This window comes from Micromys minutus (assembly GCF_963924665.1).
Source record: "Micromys minutus genome assembly, chromosome: 15".
In the NCBI taxonomy this organism is placed as follows: Eukaryota; Metazoa; Chordata; class Mammalia; order Rodentia; family Muridae; genus Micromys; species Micromys minutus.
Genome location: NC_137984.1, coordinates 35672521 through 35686647, shown reverse-complemented (window position 1 = coordinate 35686647; position 14127 = coordinate 35672521). Strand labels below are relative to the sequence as shown.

At 36.1% G+C, this 14127-nt stretch overlaps 1 protein-coding gene across 1 annotated transcript in view; it reads right to left on the bottom strand.

Annotated features, from left to right (window-relative positions):
- Positions 1 to 14127, bottom strand: part of BLTP1 (bridge-like lipid transfer protein family member 1) — a 194936-nt gene that overhangs the window by 89780 nt on the left and 91029 nt on the right. The window contains exons 34-42 of the mRNA XM_080929338.1: positions 12183 to 12310; positions 11775 to 11974; positions 10105 to 10302; positions 9221 to 9432; positions 5845 to 5996; positions 5327 to 5477; positions 4992 to 5144; positions 3610 to 3850; positions 2435 to 2577 (exon numbers count right to left, since the gene is read on the bottom strand). Of these exons, the coding sequence (XP_080785464.1) occupies positions 2435 to 2577; positions 3610 to 3850; positions 4992 to 5144; positions 5327 to 5477; positions 5845 to 5996; positions 9221 to 9432; positions 10105 to 10302; positions 11775 to 11974; positions 12183 to 12310 (1578 nt within the window). The remainder of the gene's footprint in view (positions 1 to 2434; positions 2578 to 3609; positions 3851 to 4991; positions 5145 to 5326; positions 5478 to 5844; positions 5997 to 9220; positions 9433 to 10104; positions 10303 to 11774; positions 11975 to 12182; positions 12311 to 14127) is intronic.

The following is a 14127-nucleotide window of genomic DNA, read 5'->3' as shown; positions in this document are numbered from 1 at the left end:
TAGAGGCGGAGGGGGGCAGTTTGTGGAGGGAAAGAGGGATGACATTTGAAATGTAAATAAATGGAGATCTGGGCAGCCAGGGAGCAGAGAGATCTCTGCGGAGTGCGCACAGAAAGCACGCCCCTGCCCTGCCTGATCCAGGGACCAGGAACACAGCATTGGAACCTCTGTGGTTCGAATGAGAATGGCCCCCAACAGGCTCCTATATTTGAATGCTTGTTCTGCAGAGGGTGGAACTGTCTGTAAAGAATTAAGAGGTGTGGCCTTGTTGAAAGAGGTGTGTCACTGGGGGTGGGTTTTGAGGTTTCAAAAGCCTATACCATTTCCAGTTAGATCTTTCTTTATGTGTCCTGGTTGTCTTAACAAGTAAGCTCACAGTTATTGCCGTTCCTGCCTGTCTGCTGTCAATTTACCACAATGATGGCACAAACTACAGCCATCTGAAATTCTAAGGAAGCTTCTATTTAAATTTTTTTTAAAGTTGCCTTAGTCAAGGTGTCTCAACACAGCAATAGAAACATCACACACACACACACACACATACACACACACCTCATTTTTGCTATTAAATCCAAATCCATATAACTCCAGTGGTATCCACAGTTGTATCTAAACCTACCCTTTTGGAAAGGCTTTGTAGTAGGAATTTATAACAGTGTACATAAATTTTTGGCTCTCTAATGTTTAATTCTTTTCTGTCACACCTACTATTTTTGCACTATATTATTGCCAAAAAAGCTCTAGGGTCTATCTGATCACTTTATGGTCACTTCCAGAAAGAAAGTCCTTAACTTCCATGGAGATGTTTTCACTTAGACCTGCCACACTGTCCTTCAGAAAAGTCAGAACCATGTAAACTTCTTATGCAACAGTTTCCTCCAAGATCAAAACTTTCCATTCCTACTCCTGTAAGTAACCCCAATAAAACTCACTGGCTCATGAAGCTGGAATCTGGTGGTATCCTGATAGACAGGAGTTCTCTACTTGGGAGTGACTACACATGTGTGTAATATCTCCCCAGGAAAAGTTTTCTCAAACAACAATATTCTAATATGAGAATGACTGTTTTCTTTTATACTCACATATAATATCAAGTTATGTTATCCTAATCTTAGAGATAAAAATAAAATGTCAATTTATTTTACACTTTCTTACGAGCAAATACATCTTCATATTTGTATACATATTTTTCTGTAACATTTGATTTTATCTTATTTAAAAATTTAATATCTTATTTTATTCTTAGTGATTAAAAATAATTTTGTTGTTGTTTATTTGGAGATATCAGCCCCTTTTCATGTGTTTTTGTTTATAATTTTCATTTTGAAATGTCAATTTTTAAAAGATTTATTTATTTATTTTATGCATATGAGTACACTCTAGCTATCTTCAGAGACACCAGAAGAGGGCATCAGATCCCTTTACAAATGGCTGTGAGCCACCATGTGCTGGGACCTCTGTCGAAATTATTCTGAGTTTCAGTGTAAGTCTACATGTAGACTCTGAGTGAAAATACTACTATTAACTCAAATACTCAGTTCTTAGAAAAGCAAACTAAAACAGCAATAATAAAACATAGCAATACAAAGTTGCAGATACAATGTTATGCCTTCACTTTGGTTATTTCTCACCACAGTTCTCCACAGAAGGACACTAGCAAAACCCATACCTTACAAATAAAGAAGCTGATGTACAATTCAGTTAGAAAATTTTCAAATTACAGGGCAGGACCCAAGTGATGGTACTGCTTCCAATGCTAGTCTACTCACTTGGCTGTACCATTCCTCTTTATCAAGCATCCTTTAATTTTGTTAAAACAATTGAGTATAAAATAAGACTGTAATTTGTAAAAACTCAACCTAAACTTGCAAGATTATACAGCCTAAGAAGCTTCTCACTAAAACTAAAATGATAAGATTATCAACATTTTTAATACTGAATTTTATTTCATATAATATTCAATACAAAACAAACAAACAAAAACAAATGAGCTGGAGAGATGGTTTAGTGGTTAAGAACACTGAACGCTCTTCCAGAGGTTCCAAGTTCAATTCCCAGCAACCACATGGCAGCTCACAACCATCTGTAATGAGATCTGATGCCCACTTCTGGTCTGTGTCAGCTGCAGTGTATTCATATATATATATAATAAATAAATCTTAAAAAAAATTTAAAAAGAAAAAAAAGACTTTAGTAGTATCTAAGTATTAAGTATTGATGGCACAAATTTATGGGAAATCTATACAGTAAAGTTGAAAATCATATTAATTTCAACATAAATTATTGGAATATTTAGAATACACATCTACAATATTTAACACTGAAATTTTAAAAAACAATAATAACAACAACAACAATAAAAACAAAACAAAAAAACACAGCTGGGTCACCTTGTATGTTTTAAACTCTATAATCAATGCTGGCAATGCTGTACCTTAATTTTTAATGCAGAGTCACTATGGGTATGAGTTTTAGAAAGCTTCCTCATTATTTCAGCTCCAGTGACAGGTCCAGAGCTCCCTGGTGGTGGCCGGTTAGCTGTTCCTTCTAGAAGCATTGTATGCTCACTGACTGTGGCTGAAACGGTTCACAAGACAAGTGAGTTATGTACATATGATCACACATTTATATGAAACGTCTGTATAATTACTATATATTTTACAACCAAAAAAGATGTACAATGATTATAATTTTTATCTTTTTGTTTCCTTACTCTCCAACCCAAATCAGAGTTTACATTATCCATGTAACTGTTACACTGACTAATACAACCAATTCAGTCACCCTCTAGTCTATGCCAAATGTCAGCAATGAACACAGGTATCATTGGTGTTGGGAAGGTACAGTTACTGAACTAATTGAACCTCTGTGCATAACAAATTCTAGATAACAAGCAATAAAACTTAGGCTACTTCTTATATTTATTAAAAGTATTTTAAAATTAAGCTGAATAAAAGTTCTGGACATTTTAATTTTAGGACTTTTCTCCTATAGAACTTCTCACCCACAATATTTTTAATTCTTTTTCAAAACACCATAACACTATTATCATAATATAAAACCTATCTTTAGCAAAAAGTTAAAGTAAGTATATCCACCTTGTTCAGATGCAACACATCCTATGTATAGAACTGTATGCTCAACTCAAGCCTTCAAACTTATTTAAAGGTAAAAATATATGAAACAGATAGGACAAAACTGCATTAAAAACAGATAAGTGGGCAAATACAATTTTAAAAGGCAGGTTTTGTCTGTAAGTTCTCTGTAAAGGCTGTCTCCACTAGAAGACATATCACTGATCTACTGTATCTCTCAAAACTAAACTACAAAACATGTTCAGTAAAGATTCCAAAGTCACTGTGAATTTAGATTAATAAAATTCACAACTGCTCAGTTCAACCACAGCACTTTCAAATTTGGGACAAAAATTATTAAAATTATTGAGTGCCATGTGATGAAGTATGTGAGAGTCAGGAATTTCTCCTATTAAAAGTTTTCTAATAATTATAAGCAACAGGTCTTGATTGGAATCTTTTGAAGAGGCATATTGTCGACATGAAGCTATTCCTACAACACTGTGTAAGGAGAAGTTCCCTGAACAGAAGTCACCTGCATCAAACTCGAACTCTGCGCCGTCAGCACTAGTGTCACTCTGAAGACCACCTCCATTATCTAGGCCAAGTCCCTCTTCGTGTTCGTGGTCCACAGTGGCCGGAGGTTTCAGAGGCTGAGCTGGTCTGTGTAAGCTAACTCCTTTAAAGGCAGGGGTCACCACAATGAACTTCATCCACTGTCTTGCCAAGGCAACTAATCCTTTCTTTAAGGTTACCAATGCAGGAAGCCCATCACTCTGTAATAAGAAAGAAGAACTATTTTTAATCTCAAAATGTCCAATTAGAGATAAAGGAACTAAAATTTAAATCTTTAATTTGTTCAATATTACCCAGTTTTTCAAGTTGACAATAAAACCTGCTACAGCTACATATATATTGAGAATGTCCCTTAAGGGGTCATGCACTTTAAAAAAGAGTTTGGTTCTGAGTATGGCAATGTTTGAAAGGAGCAGTAGTATCTTTAAGAGGAGATCGAGTGGCGATCACAGAGGACAGAGGTCTTAGAATTCATTACAGCCATTGGTGAGTGCTGGTTAGTCTGTATATGAGCACTTATTAAAGAACAAGACCACTACCTCCTGAGCTCTGGCTTTCTGTCTTGGTATGTAGAACATCCACTCATGATTAATGCTTTCAAGTTTCTCTTTTCTAGATTCTCTGACCACAACAGGGATGGGCATGTCAGTACAACATTGTCTTCAATTCCAGGAAAGGATGGAGTACTATTTCAGTCTTAGATATAAACATCTTTGTAAGACCCATTACTTAATATAAATTCTTCACTTGCCTGGTGAAAGGTTTGGATAGCTATTAATAATAATATACACAGGTTCCTAATTTGTATAAATATTGTTGTGCATGCTGTACAATTTGGGAGCTAGGAGAAGACAAGCAATGTCCTTGAAATTCTAAAAATCTCAATCACAAACTGTTTTTCTAGGATTGGAAATGGGATGAGTTGTACAATTATAAATTGCTCCCTTCTGTGATTCATCCCTGTTTTATTAAACCATAATGGTTCTAGGGAATACTTCCTGGCTTGAAACATAGACTTTTGGCTTCTAGGATACAACTGTCTGAGTTCCCGGTCTTTACTTCTTTTCTGGGCACTCAATCTAGCTTTATGCAACCTCTCTAACCTTGAAATTAGGCTTTTTTTTTTTTTTTTTTTCAGAATTTCATCTTTGTCAATTTCTCATTCAACCTATCAAGCTGAGAAATTTTATCCATGTTGACAGCTTCTAGATACAAGCCACCCCAAGACTGTCAATTAGAGCAGACTGGCATCCACTAACCCGCATATCTAGCCATACTTCCCAGCCTGCCCATCTAGTACTATTTCTACAGGACAGCAGCTTCCTTAAAGCTAGTACTCACCATTGTGGCATCGTCAATGATGGAGTAATTTGCTTGGTGCAGGTAGTGGTGTAGAATATTACATAATAAACAAGAAGGATTTTCTTGGAGAAAGCGAGCAACTTTTGTAAGTCTATTGTATTTACTTCTTAGAGGAAAATGCACACTTTTATTCTGAAAAACAAACAAAACTAAAAGACTTAAAATTATATGTATAAAAGCTCCTATAATCAAAGACATTTAGTAATTAAGAACTTGTAGATCTGGTACCTTCCAACAACTATTAATAGTTGTTAATTAATGAATCATTTCCAGTACCAAAGTATGTCTGATACCTTCTATGATAAGAGACACACCTCTAATGCTTCTGTCATTATGCATCCCATAACAGCACAAATCCGCAAGGTCCCCTCAGTCTCCAATCTGTTTAAGGCTGACTTGAGTTGATCAATAGGAACCAGCCATGCACCAACGGCGGGGGTTGCAGTGCTTAAGAGGTTCAGCTGCCTTTAAAAAAAGTGTTAAGATCCAATTTTATATTTCATGCACTGACAAATTAGGAACATATAAAATAAAAAATGGACATTTGAAAAGGAAGAGGAGACCAATGTGTTTGAAATGAAAATAAAACAAAAATCAAAGGAAGCATGCTGAGCAAATAGGCCAAAATACTAGGAAAGAAAGTGGGCTAAATAGAGAACATATAGTATCTAAAGAAAACATTCAATGAGAAAGATGAAAAAAATAGCAACTTCAGCACTCATGGAGTATTAGATATGTCAGAAAAATAATTCAGGAAGTACATAACACAAAATACTATGCAGTTTGGAGTAAGAACTGTGGATGGACAAAATTACAATTTAAAATTTCTTACCTAGAGAATGCATGGGCAGGGGATCTCACATTGGTGGGAGCTGCAAAACTAAACCAAATCTCTTTAATGGTCAACTTCATGCTACACGAATCTGGAGGTGGTGGCATTAGAGGTAGATCTTTTTTCAAATCATCAGATTCAACTCCTTCATCCTATATAAAATAGCCAAAACTAATATTGATCCTCCAGTTCCATTAAGACAGGTTTATTAGCACTTTAAGCACAAAACCTTTTCATTCATTAGGCTTAACAGACTATATACCTTCACAAAGAGCCTTAATTTGTGGATATTGCTCAAAGTAGAAGTATACAGATTTGCACTCTCACAAGCAATGGAGGAGTGTTTTTCTTGCTTGGCTTTCTTGCCAGCATGTGCTGTCATTTGAATTTTTTGTATTCAAATCAGCCATCTGACTCGTGTAAGACAGAATCTCAAGAGTTGTTCTGAAGGACTTTGCATATTTCTTTATGTGTTTCTTGGCCATTAGAGATTCCTCTGTTGAGAATTCTGTTTAGCTCTGTACTCCATTTTTGATAGGGTTATTTGGGTTTTTTGGAGTCTAACTTCTAGATTTCTTTGTATATTTTAGATATTAGTCCTTTGTCTACTGTAGGGCTGGTGAATATCTTTTCTCATTGTGTAGGTTGTCATTTTGTTCTATTGATGATGCCTTTGGCCTTACAGAACCTTTTCAGTTCATTGTTTCTGTTTTTAAGAGAGAATTTATTATGTTGCCTAGACTAGTATTGACCTCCTGGGTTTTGTAGGGTGGGGATATTTGATGGAGACAGGGAGGGTGGGGAGGAGATGTGGGATGTGGAACAGTCAGAAGGTAGACCAGGAGGAAAATAAAATCTGGAGTATAAAAAAAAAGGGGGGAGGGGAGAACCTCTTGTTTCAGCCTCCTGAGTATCTAGGACTATAGGTTTAGCTTTTTTTTCCCTTTTCACCATAAAGTACATGGGCAGTAAAATGGCTCAGCAAGCAAAGTCATTTACTGCCTTGCTGCCAAATCTGATGACCTGGCCCAATGGAGACTCACAGAAACTGAACCACTAACACAATAGTGTACTAGACCTAGGCCCACTACATACAGTTAGCAGGAAAAGGGGTGATAGGGAAAGAAACTTATGAGGATGGGACTAGGAGGAGAGATGGGAAGGGGGTTGTGGTCAGGATGTAAAGTGAATAAACAAAGAAATTAATGAGTTAAAAAAAAAAAAAAAAAAAACACAGAAACAAACCAAACCAACAACAAAAGCAACCTCTATAGCTGGGGAAGTAACTCAGTGGTAGAGCTAAGTCTTACTTAGCATGTTGTAAGGTCCTGAGTTTAATTCTCAGTATCACAAAACATAATAAATAAAATCCGAAACACTGATTTCTCAAGAAGCTATAGGCCAGGCACTTGGGTGTATAAAGATACAGAATTTGACATTTGAAAAAAGGAAGAAGACTTATGCATTATTACTGCTGCAACGTGCACAGTCAACAAGCAATTGCAGACTGACTTGTCTCTGAAGCCATGGCACAATTAATGTTATAATTCATAAGTTTTATAAAAGAATCATGGGAAAGTATCAATATATAATAGAAATATCGTTGAGTCAAGGAAAGTAGTGCCGTGAATATAACTTCCAGGGAATACCCATGTTTGAAAAGAAACAATTCTGTAAAAAAAACGGGAAAAATAACACAGAGCCTGCAAAAATTGTTAGAAAATCCAAGGAGCACAAGATCTAGAAGAAAGGCCCTCAAAATTCTGTAAAGTGAAGCTAGAGAGAACACCATCTGCTTGTTCTTCCAGAGGACCAAGGGCTCAATGCCCAGCCCAAACAAGGTGGAGATCCAGCGCCCTCTTCTGGTCTCAGTTGGAATGTGCACCTCTACATGGTGCACAGACACAAATGCTGGTAAAACACTCTTCCACATAGAATAAAAATAAATCTTAAAAAAATATTCTGCAGTGTTTCGAAAGGTAAGGACAGACTACTACTAAATGAATTCTGTTTAGTGCATAGCCACATGTGTCTTAATCCTTCATCAGAATTCTAATGAAACCCCTCCCCCAACACTTTTAAAGAACTAAGAAACCGATTAACTTAAAATTTTATTTATGATTATTGTGGGTGTGTGTGAACATGATGTGTAAGTGTGGGTGCAAGAGTACCATGGTGTAAATATGGAGGTCAGAGGACAACTTTGTGGAATCAGTTTTCTCCTCCTACTTTTACAAGAATTCAAGATATCAAACTCTGGTTGCCAAGCTGGACACCTAGCAACTGGTTCTGCCTGCTGAGCTATCAGGCTGTTGTGGAAACTCTACAAATATGCAAAAACATATCTGTGGGGGCTGTGGAGATGATTCGGTGGGTAAAAGCACTTGCCCAGTAAGCCTGACAACCTGAGTTTGGATCATCAGAAGCCACATTAAAAACAACAACAACAACAACCAAATTCCAAACCAAAACAAGACACCCACAAAACATGGGTCTGTAATTTCAGTGTGTACCTACAAGGAAATGGAAGGTGTTGGAGATCTCCAGTGTTCAAAGACCAGCCAGCCTGTTTACACAGCATTGGAAAAACCTGTCTCAGGTTAGGATGCGGGCTAACATTCACATGTAGGTGTGGCATACCCCATACCCACATATACATTGGTCTCTCATACATAGAGAAATAAAACTAACCCCCAGGAAACGGGGTTCAGAGGTGAGTACAATTGTGAACACTAGGTACCCACAACTTATTTAATGAAAGGGTGCTCGCTTAAGCTTTATTTTTTACTCTCAGAAGTTTATATGCATATGTGTATACAGTCACTAAATTCTTGCTTGTTTGTCCAAGATCACCAAACAGTTAATAACCCAACTTTTCAACAATATAGAATTCTAAATAATTTTTCTGTTACCATATTTATCACAATTAAATTCTATCACAATAAAAATAATAAATGAATTGAATACAAGGTATTATTTAAGATATCTAAAATAAGCAGATACTGATAAAACATTTATTACTTATATAAAATATTACCAATAAGCATAGAACGACTTCAAAAAGCAACTAAAAGCTAATTAATTAATCAAAGTCTTCTTAAATTCTATAAATTTATTTATTTAACCAATGTTTATTATGTATATAACATAAGCAGATATTGTACTAAATATTATAATGTGCAGGAATATGCAGCATAGGTATACCTATTCAGGAACAATACTCTAGTCATACATACTATATTCAAAAATATGCTACAACAACTCTAAAATGGGAAATGACAGAAATGACAGGGAGATATGCTCTAGAAATTGATTTTGAATTGAGCACATAGTTCTCTATTTACAAACTATTAGTATCATGAGAAAAACCACCAACCTGCTCATCTGAAACTGAGTTTCCATTTATGTCAGAGGAAGGACTGGTCCGGTCACATGGTAGGTTATCGTCAGAGACATCAGTATTGTAACCACTGCCCGTAGGAGAATCAGAAGAATTATTGGATGTCAGCACTCCACCCCTTTCTGTGACACTAGTTTTACCCATAATTCCAAAACTGTTATATAAAACTGCACCAGATTGTCTTCCTCCTATAAAAATAAAGGGAGCCATTTGTTAGAAAAAAAGTGGATGTGTTTTACTGTTATACTCATTTTAAAATATCTGCATATAACTTCATCAAGACCATGTTTTTCCTTACTAGCTTTAATCTAAAAGAGTTAAGTATGACTTTCCAGTAAAAAAGGTAGACATATAGCTACTGGTATTTAAAGTTACTGTATCATGTAAGACTAAGCCTGAATGTCTTACAACTCCACGTCCCTGCTTTAAAGTATTACTCATAACTATGTAAGACTTTCCCTCCTCTTCTTTCCTCCCCTTGTCTTATATAAGAAACAAGTATAAATCAGTGGTTTTCACTAAAGAAGAATTCACATGAAATGTTTACTTCTTATATGACAAGGCTCTAGACTCTGAAAAAAAAAAAAGATGTCCAATAAACTCAGAAATTCCTGAATCCAGCAGCCCGTGAGGCCCCAAGGTTTGTGACAGAAACACTCTTAACTGGCCGTAGAAGAAACTTGCACGTGCACAACTGGGATGTATGTGCAACCCTGGTAGGTAAAACCACATTCCACACTTTTCTGCTCTATTATGTTGATCCAAGTTGCTACAACGGAACAACTAACTGTTCAACACAGTTCAGTTCTGTGGCACTGGACTGTCCCCCACCCAAGAAGAACTCAGAGGTTAAAGTTTACCTTTTATAGTTAAATTTTCAAGTCCACACTCAAACATTATCCAGCCCCATTTTTCTTGACTGGGACCTATCCGTGTTACATCTGGGATAGCTTGCTGATCTGTCTCATCTACAAAAGTAAATTCATCCAGTTCTTCAAGAGTAAATAAGACTTTGGACTTTTCAAAGGGAATGGCAGTGATGGCACAGGTCCCAATGTCTATTATTGAGAGAACACAATGAAAAGGAAAAAATAACAAAAATTAGAAGCTAATATGTGGGTTATACTAAAAAGGTGTCTTGGTATTCTGAAAAGGTAGAAGGATAAATAAATCATGTAAAGAAAAGAATGCTATCTACAAAGAAGTAAAGACGATTCCAGAGTTAACAATGAATTTATCAATTTGTTTCTGAAAGATTAAAGAATTCTGTCAACAGAGGTCTAAATAATCCAGCTTTCTGGTAAAGTACTTTAAGGAGTTTTCACCATTTACAAAATAAAATTACTTTAATTATTTGGCCTCAGGAAAACTCATTATTTCCTAGAAAAAGTATAGCTTTTACTGAAAGAGAACATAACACTAAAATTTTATATAACTGGAATTTATTAGACATTGCCATGAATCCGCTGCTTACAAATGCAACACAGTAAAAATGAACCTGTTTTCTCAACTCCTTCTAATTACTTAATTATTTGCATTTCTCTTTAAATCTCTTGAACTTAGTCCAAGTATGGGAATAAGGTGAGAAATTTGTTTAGGACTGTGCGCAGTCTACTCTCATAGGAAGGCAGCCCCGACAGAAAGTCCAGCGTACTGTACTCAAAAACCGACCTCCGCTCCCTGTGATTATCAAATTCCATGAGACTGAGAATCTAAAGCATAAGTATAAACAAAAGACTTACATTTATTCTGCATTTTATGAAAATGGACTGTAGAAATTCATGGGGACTTTAGTTTTCAATGAATGAGCTTTTATTCTAGCTGGTGGGTTTCGAGGTACATAATGTAATGCTTATGATCTAATAAATAAGTACAAACTGGTCACCAGTACAATTTACAGACCTTTTACAGCTCAAACCACTGTGCTCTGCCCAGTTTTAGGACTACAGTTTGTAGGTAATTATAAGAATTAATTTGCCTTTTTAAATCCTCAGGTCAGATGCTGTGACTTTATACAAAGGGATAAAATAAGTGTATGCTGAATAATTTTACTTCAACTTGACATAAGCTAAAGTCATGTGAGAGAAGGGAATCTCAATTAAGAAAAAGCTCCCATTAGATTGGGTTGTGGGCAAACCATGTAGAGCAAGCCAGTAAGCAGCACTCCTCCATGGCTTCTACATCAGCTCCTGCCTCCAGGTTCCTGCCTTGTTTATGTTCCTGTTCTGACTTCCTTTGATGATGAACTGTGATGTGAAATGTAAGCCAAATAAACCCTTTTTTCACTAAATTCACTTTCTGGTCATGCTATTTCACTGAAGTAATAGAAACTCTTAAGACAAACCCGGAGATAGGTTAAAATGACCTAGAACACAGATATTTTATACAGAACATAATATAAATATGTTAAATACCATGAGTACAACATATGTAGTGAAAGTGCTTTTCTCTTCCTTATAGTATCCAAGCAATGTTCAAAGGAAAATTTCACATTTACAAATGACAGAGACCCAAATGTTTTGAAGCTTACCTGTAGTATCAAGACCTCTAAGTTGTCCATGAACTCGATGGATATTCAACTTAGCAGCAATTTCTTTGCCTTTCTCTGCTCCAGCATTTGACCTAAGAGACCCAGATGACTGAGGCTGCATCTTGCTGGCATGAACATATCTATCAAAATTTGATGTTTTACTAGCATCTACGTTATTTGCAGTCTCTTCCACCACACCTCTTAATGGAAACAGAAAATGTATATAATGGTTAACATTTAAATAATGTAGTCCAATAGAAACATTATTTAAAATGAAACACTCTGTCTAAATTAAACCAAAATCAGAAACATTGCCCAAGTGTTTCTTTAAAATAATTGTGAATAATTAGGATACATAAGGCTTTTCACATCCAACAATCATGGCTTAAATGAATAAGATCTTTTCACCTGTTCATACGAACTTGTGTAGCAATTCTGTCAAAACACAAAGCCACCAGGGAAACATGGGTCACACTTCTACTAGGAACTGTGGCTGGAGATTCTTCCACTGAGGCTTGTAACAAGCATAAGTTAACCTAACACAGAAATGATACAGGTTTCAGAACTAAAAAGTTAAAAAGTGTCTTTTAAACTTAGATCACAAATATAAATAAAAAACCAATAATAATAGGATATATATGTATTCCTTCCTTTCCTACCTATCTAGTTTTGTGTCTTTAAAAAAAAAAAATCCTTCAAGACCAGCTTGTGCTGTCCACAATACTTATGGATGTGTGTTCTCCCACCAGAGTGCAGTAAACTATGCTTTAAAAGAAGTGTAGAGAAGTTTCTTTTTAAAGTTGATGGCAATTAATTAAAAAACATAAAATCTGTCAACATATAGAGAATAAGAGTGCTTATTCAGAAACAGAACATCTGTATCACACCCTATTCCCAAATCTCTGATATCACTGAGGACGAGAACAGGAAAGATCTTAAGAGCCAAAGATGGTGTAAAACTGCTATGAAGCTGTCTTCTAGATATGACAAGGGATTGCATACAACTGTACAAAACTAACACACAATCATGCCGACCCTAGCATTTATGATTCTGGCAGGTACACTCACACTATTGGAGAAAGGCAATCATCGATATTTCCTGGCTGTGCACCCGTAAACTACAACAATGACATGTCTATAAGATTAATTGTTGCAATTGTTATGGGAATAACCAAATGCTTTCTGATTGAATTTAAAGCCCACTCTATGAGACAGAATCCATGCCCGACAATGTAAAAGGTGCCAAAAACCTAAAACTAGATAGGTGAAGCAACTATGGGGAAAAACCTGCTACTATTGTTCTGCTAAATGAACACATAATAAAATAGTTCCTAATGACATACTGCCATGCGCATAGATCAGAGCTTCACTTGTGCCTCAGCAGAGAAGCTCTTCTTGTAGATGGTGATTAACACAGAAACCCTAAATTGGACAATTCAAAGAGTTGGAGCTCTAGATCCTCAGTCTTCAATGAACCTTTCCCCTTAAGGACCAAGGTTCTAGGCGAAAGAGGATGTGGAAAGACTGTAAGAGGCAGAGTTAATGGTAGTCTCCAAGGAAACAATCTGTCAGTAGGGCTGATGCACATGTGAGCTCAGAGACACTGTAAGCAGCATGACAAGACCCATACAAGTCAAAGCCAGATGGATCCAGACGCTATCTGCAACTAATATCCACTGAATCCAAATGAAAAACTAAGTTTCCTAAATGGAGTTTCACTGGGTATATTAACCTTTTAGGGCATTTTAAGGGCAGACCTCATTCCAAGAAGTAGTTGGCCAACACAAAATGAACTGAGTTATATTTTTGTAGACTTTTTTTTCTCACTTCGCTTTGTTTGGGTATTTTTTCTTTTGTCTTTTTGGTCTTGTTTATTTTGATTATTTTTGTATGTTTTTATTTTTTCATTTTAAAGAGAGAAAAAAAGAAAATTAAGTTTAGGAGGAAAGGAGATAGGGAGCAATCTGGGACGAACTGGGAGAGGGAAAAACATAATCAAAATATACTGTATAAAAGTTTTTTACAATAAAAAATTATACTTAAAAAAGAATCAAGCAAGCTACACTATCAGCAAAAGTAGGGGATCAACAAAGTCCTAACCCTGACTGAGGAGCTCTCAATTGATGGCTACCAGAGAGAGACCCAGTTTTCCTCAGGAATGTAGCCCCTGATGGGGTGTGCACATCCTAAGAGACTAAGTGTTGACTTCATGGCTTTAAAGAAAGAGCACACACATGAAATGGGGAGGGGAAAGAAGAGGTGGATGGGGAGGAGTTTGGGGGGAGGGAACTGGGAAGATTTGATCAAAACACATTACGTGAATGGATAAAATTCTCAAACCAAAATTAGACTT